The 6,702-nt window shown below is 38.3% G+C and overlaps 1 protein-coding gene across 1 annotated transcript; it reads right to left on the reverse strand.

Annotated features, from left to right (window-relative positions):
• Positions 1 to 707: 707 nt before the first annotated feature.
• LOC105620185 (protein FAM214A) lies at positions 708 to 6,421 on the reverse strand. Its single transcript, XM_012201691.1, has 8 exons — positions 6,206 to 6,421; positions 5,505 to 5,728; positions 4,971 to 5,193; positions 4,702 to 4,870; positions 2,067 to 4,608; positions 1,450 to 1,771; positions 1,098 to 1,297; positions 708 to 876 (listed from the first exon to the last, which is right to left on the reverse strand). The coding sequence occupies exons 1-8, from the start codon at positions 6,419 to 6,421 to the stop codon at positions 708 to 710; spliced, it is 4,065 nt and encodes a 1,354-aa protein (XP_012057081.1).
• Between the last annotated feature and the right edge of the window lie 281 nt (positions 6,422 to 6,702).

Raw genomic sequence — 6,702 nt, forward strand, 5'->3', positions numbered from 1 at the left:
CTATTATATAATACAGAAACGAATTTAAAACGAAAAACTGCGTGAACTTATCCTATTGTATTTATATGCAGCATTCTACTGCAAGCACAAATTCACGGATCGAAATGAGACCAGGAGTGTAATCGCAATATTCTAGTCAATTTTACAAACTGTATCGAAACTGTCAATACGCAAAAGTTAATTCTATATCGAGCAAACGGCCCGAACTAATAATTTTATAAAAAAGAAAAAAAGAAATATATTGCGAATATAAATAATTCCAACATGAGCGGTTAAATTCATTCGTAATCTTTCGAATTTTTCTCATATTCTCGCGCTTTTTCGATTCTCAATCTCTCTTAACCCTTTGCAATCTAAAATAATTTATAAAAGAAATAATGTTCCGTAATAATTTTGAGAGCTACATTTTTATCATCGCAATATTATTATAATATTGATTAACACATAATAACTTATATCCACAAGAGATACATAAGTTATTATATCAGTTATCAAGTCAGAGAAATTAATTAAATTAAATTACAACATATTCAGATTATTTTTCCCATTAGTTAAAAAAAAATTGTAATTATCTATATCGCAAAGGATTAAAAGAACAAAAATTGATTTCTAATCTGATCTTATTCGTTTGTCGATCACAATTCGACTTGAAAGGGACTGGGCGGGCGGAACGATTGGCAGCAGCCCCATGGAAAATACCACGTGGCTCAGCACCTTGGCGAAAATTTTGGATTTGTAGGACCATGGATGTAACTCCTGAGTTCTTTCGGCGGTTCCGAGCCCAAGTCCGACGCCGTGTCCACATCTGACTTCCGACAGATGATCATACGTATGTCCGTATGCAGATAAATTCGACCTGATTTGCTGGACATAAATCTAGAAGAAAAATTTATACGTGCATCTGTTATTTCTCCCAGTCTATTTCTAGCACCAAAAGACTTCACAAAATGTTTCTTAAACATATATCAATTTTTTTAATTCTTTAAAATTTGTAATTGCCGTTTTACGTAACATATAATTTATACATCGGCCTGCAATGATCTGATTGCTTGTATAATTTATTTTTAAAACTATTTAAATATACAAATGAAACATACCTAAGGTGAACGAGGTAGCGTAGTGTTTTGTCCCGCAGTGTTCTTTGACGTAAAAAAGTATGAGATCGCGGCGGCATATCGGAAAGATCGTACAATACTACGAACATCTTAACGACTGTACCCAATGGATTCAGAAGAGTCACTTGAATGGTGCCACTTCTTGGTACCTGATAACCCTTTTTCTCAAGATTAATATGAGCCTGTAAAATAATTACATGAATCATTATGAATATGAAAGAAAGATGGGAATCTATAATATCTCTTTATTGAATAATTATTCAGCCATTGGTAATTTGTATTGGTGAATTATTCAAGATACACATTGCAATTGATTGTTTGAAATAATACGTACAAGGTATGGTGTGGAGACTTTATCGTTGTCACCGAGTGTATAGAAAAACACAGTGACTGGAAGTTTCTGGTGTTTCGGGCAGAAGGAACCACTGGCCCCGAGTTCCGCTGTGAAACCGTGAACCGTGGATACCGGTTCGAGTCTACCATTCAACGCCGATTCCTCGAAGCTGCCTAGAAGAGCATGACTCTGTGGCCGGTGGCGAGAGCTAGACCGTCTTTTGGGTGTCTCTTCGCCTTCACCAGCGATTTCTGCGTCGCGATCAGTTTCTTCCAGTGAGACTGCACCCGGACTCGGCGGTGTATTTAATTCAAACAACGCGCTAAAAATGTAAAATGTCACTTTAGAGAAAAAAATTGTACCGATATCAACTTCAGAGGGCTTCAGTAAAAAGTATTGCACCCTAATCTTGGATATTTTCAATTACAATTACTTTCCATTTTATATATTATTATTACTAATGTAATAGTAACCAGACAAAAAATTTTTAAAAAGAAAATTTTGCACAAAATATTGCACAAATAATTTTCCTAAATTAAATTCATAATTTTATAATATCATAAATTATAATGCTATTCATTCATGCCGCTTAACCATATCGTTTTTCGATTACGTACTTTCTTTTAGAGGAGACGGAATTCAAACTGCTGTCGTAATCGAAACAACAGCTGCCTCTTCTCAACGGCGCTGGACTAGAGGTCAACGGCAAGCCAGTCCTGCTATGGAATACCATCGATGCCGCGTTTTCCAGGGATCTGCGGAATCTCTCCTGTTCGAGTGCAGACGGCACGTTCTTATCGACAGCCTCGTCGTCTCCTATCTCCGCGATATTATCATTGTAATTGTTGCTTCGTAGCTTGGAAGACGAATGTCCGCTCTGCGGAATAGTTGGAGTTATCAAATTACTCTTCTGAAGAGCAGCTATGTCCTTTGTAATCTCGTCCTGCTCTTTATTTTTAAAAGATTCTTCGAGTAGCCGCCTGTCGCAATGATTCTGTTGGTTGTTTAGGCCCTCGGAATTGCATTCGCGATCATTATTATTTGTACTATGTATATTGCGTGGCTTTTGATGTGCGTTTTTTGTACTGAATATCGCAGCATCCTCTTTCTCCTCGGTAGTCTCCGGAAAATTAGTGAAATCAATTCGCCGTTTTGTCTTGCTGTACCTTGCACTATGTAGATTCGGTTGTTCGTTGTTATAGCGTAATGATGTAGTAAAGCGTTGCTTCAGCGTCGAATTCGGCGAGGTCTCCGATGAGGAGGAACTTTCGTCCGCTATCAAAGGAATTGTTTTATCCACTGTGTCTTTCTTGAATATCTGCCGAAACCGATGGAATCTTTTCAGCGGCAACGATTTCTCGTCATTGGACGAAATGGTTCTATGGTCCTGATCAAGCTTTTCAATGCTCGAAAAGTGAGAATCGTCGTCACTACTGTCATCGTCAATATTAGTCGTCGACCTCGGTCTGGTCCCGTTTGATGAAATATCTGACAGCTCCTTTCGGTCCTTACTGGTTCGCAGAATAGCTCCGAGCAACACGTCAGCTTTAGTGGAAACATTCCGTAAACGATTCACATCCTCGTTCGTATGTATTTTCGCTTTCGAATCCTCATTTAATTTGTTGGTACCTTCGGCAAGTTTTGAACGTGCAGATTGATAAACATTTTTATCGTAATAGACTCGGTCTAGAGGGCTTGAATGCTCTTTTGGTACCTGATGATTTATCTTTTTACACAACCCACGGCTGCAATCCTCGCAAGATTTAAGTGTACAAACTGGAACTGTTCCAGGATTTATCGAATTACTCTGAATTATCCCTTCTTCCCAACATTTTGTTGTAATTTTCTCTGTCACATCATCATTGATCCTTTCAGATCGCTCTCCGCGTTTTCTCACATTCTTAACAGTAGCTCTTCTACGTCCCGATGGTGTTCTCGCTCGCAATACAGCTAACACTTCGTCGACCTCCCGTTGACTCAATTCGAGATTGCAATTCTTGAACTTGATCTCGTTTGTACCTTGCTGCCCGATTGAATGTTCCAACTTGCTTTCATTCTTCATTTTGTTGTTATCAACATAGTTCTTCGTTGCCGCAACACCCAAGACTCTTCCAGGTACTTTGCTGAACCAATCCAGAAACCCTCCTTCTTCTTTCTTTTCTTTCTCGTCTGACACCGATAGTTTCCACATTAATTGATTTAAGTCTGGCTTTCCAGTTTTTCTCTGATTACTCTTAATGATATTTTCTTCTTTATTAATCTCTAATGCATCTTGACCGGCCAGTACTTGCGCCTCCTCGATAATTTTATTTTTTGGATAACTTTGATGTACGATGCAAGCGGAATTATCTAATGTTTTTTGCATCCATTTATGCGTCGAAGGTCCCGGATTTGATTCATGGAAGGGATTGGGTTGAGCGTAGGGTTTGATTACAGCATGATTGGATGTAATAGCTGGCGGTTTGTAATTTTTTTCGGAATCATTAAAACGAGTCTCCTTCGCATTGCGAAAACTTTGGAACTTACTATTCATATTGCTATTCTGCCAAGAGGAGACGAAGGACCAACTCGTGGGAGCAAAAGGACTAAGATTGTGTAATATCCCACTACTCTTTGTCGCGGATATGATATCCGAGGAGCTACTGGGCCCTCTTCCAAGATTAGAGTTCTTAACGGAATTGTTATAGCCTTCTTCGATCCGAGTGTTCTTTGAATTGGCAATCTCTGAAACTTCTGTATGCTTGTAATATTTCCCCAAATCATGTTCAAGATCCTCGATCTTTAAATGTACTTTGAAGCAACGTTCGAGATCCGAGTTTCGATTATTGTGAGTTTTCACCTCATTCTTATTTTCTACTTCTCTATTCTGGAGAATCCTCATGATGTTACGATTGTTTATTAACTCGGCAGAATTCCTCAATAAGCTCGAGCTGGTGTTATCCTTTACCTCCTGCACATATTCTTGAACGGACGGTAACGGTGCTGGTTGCGAGTTCACACAAGGACTCTCCGCCGGACCACAAGGAAGCGATCGACGACGCTTTCGTTCGCCATTAGATCTAATAGTAGGCGATAGAGGGGATACGTCCTCTTCTTCACAACGACAGTCATGCTTGCCAGACTTATTACAAGTGGTTTGTAGTCTGTCGTCCACTAGAACTATTAAAAAAAAGTGACTTATATTTTTGTTCGAATAAATATTGTTAAGACAATTATGAATTTCCACACATCAATATATTTATAGTTTATTACCAGGTAAGACGAGACCCTCTGAATTTTGCGCGCTGCCAGATCCTATCGGGACACTCTTGGTGGGCGTTAACGCCCTCGCGATATCCTCTTCGTCTTTTTCTTTTTTCGGGTGTAACGAACACGTGAGTATGGGTACCTCTTCCATCCGCGGCAGTGCCCACATAGTCACCTAAAACAAAAATATGATGCCAATTATTACATTGATTTTAATCTTATCGATTTGTATTGTATTATATATATTTGTAACATAATCTTATAATGTTACGTACCTTGATGGAATTTCCATCACCATTACCAGCCAAAGGAAAGGTATGCTCCACTGACGTTTCTCGAAATTTACTGAGATTATCCTCATTGTGCGATACGATCCGGGTGGCTATGTAGCTCGGCTCTGCACCGTTGCTGCGCGACCACCACGCTGCAACCTGGCTGAAGTGTAATCGTGAACGCACTGCTTGGTATAATCCTTGAAAATTCATTGGTTCCTGACTCCTAAAAGCAACCGGGTATATGATATTTAAAAAAATACTTTTAATAAATTTAGAAATATTACTAGAGCTTAGAGACTTGAAAAATCAAATTGAAGAAATAAAGATAATTCAATGACTAAATATTATTACGTTAAAAATGATCTGATATCAAAATTAAAATATTCCGTCGTCCTCGACATGTATAACTTTTTAGATTCATATTTAGGCTGATCAATTGACACTATTTATAATTCATATTTGCCTTTATTTCTTCAATTTTCTTTTGTAACTAGATTTATTTTGCAGCACAAAATGAAATAAAGCGCGACTTACTTGCTCGGAACAACGCAGATACACCAGTATTCCAGTAACATTTCCGAAGCGCATTTTTGCCATGGTGAAATGGATAAGGACGGCACGGGATATACAGGATATTTGCAAGTGGACTTTGCCAAACCACACGGACAATCGCTGCACAAAAGCACCTCCACGCACAGGTACGATCCAGTAGCGAGACGTTCCGTGATCTCCTGAATTAGTACTCGATATCGATTGCACTTGAAAAATTAAAGAAAAAATGTAGGCAAAAAAGATAAATCGTCTTTATTGTGTATTATAGTCGATCATGTCATACTTTCTGAAAATATATTTTAACGTAATAAAATAAGTAATAAATATACAGTTTTTTTCGAAAATAATTTCCAAATTTTTTCTGATAAAGAAAGTTTTACAATTTGTATTTTTGCATTTATAATTTGTTCATTTTTTTATAGGCCTTAATTTTTATAACTATTATACGTTAACGATTATTTTTATTATTTAATCATTAAAAAGCATTAAGAAGTTTGCAACAAATACATATGTTATTTTCCTTTGTATAGCATTTGAATATTTTTAACAGTAAAAATTACAATTGTTCCATTTAATTGATAAACGAACGAATTTCTTCGACGGCTTTTATATTTCTCTGGCAAAGCTGCACTAAGTAGGTCGCCTAGGAACGGAGAGTAACGGGGACACCATATGTTACGTACCAGATAGTTGTTCTCTTCGCACACGTGGTCGTTTGGAACCGCCTGCATAGGCGGTGCGCAGTGTGGGCCCTCTTTGTAGCCACGCGGAGGGCCCTGGATTCTCCCTTCGCACACAAGGACTCCAAGGGCTCGAAACACACTAAGAATACCACCCCGACCGCCAGCCCCATTCGGGCTGGAGGTGCCTCCTCCCGTCACCGCACCTAGGCAGTGCATGCCTGTAACGTAAGAAGCACCGATGTTGATTGTTAATCCGTGAAAGAAAGTCTCTATAAGTTATTCAATAGATACTCATACAGCACAGAATATCGCTACAACATGTAATGTTGCTGTAATGTTGCTGCAATGTTGCAGCAGTGTTGCTGCAATGTTGCAGCAGTGTTGCTGCAACTTTTGTGCAACTTAATTTGTGCTGTAGGGGTATTGAATGCAATAAATTGAAAAAATAATAAAAAAAGGAATTTAAGAGATTAAAAATACACACAAATTTAATAAAA

The sequence above is a fragment of the Atta cephalotes genome (genome assembly GCF_000143395.1).
Source record: "Atta cephalotes unplaced genomic scaffold scaffold00025, whole genome shotgun sequence".
Classification (NCBI taxonomy): domain Eukaryota; kingdom Metazoa; phylum Arthropoda; class Insecta; order Hymenoptera; family Formicidae; genus Atta; species Atta cephalotes.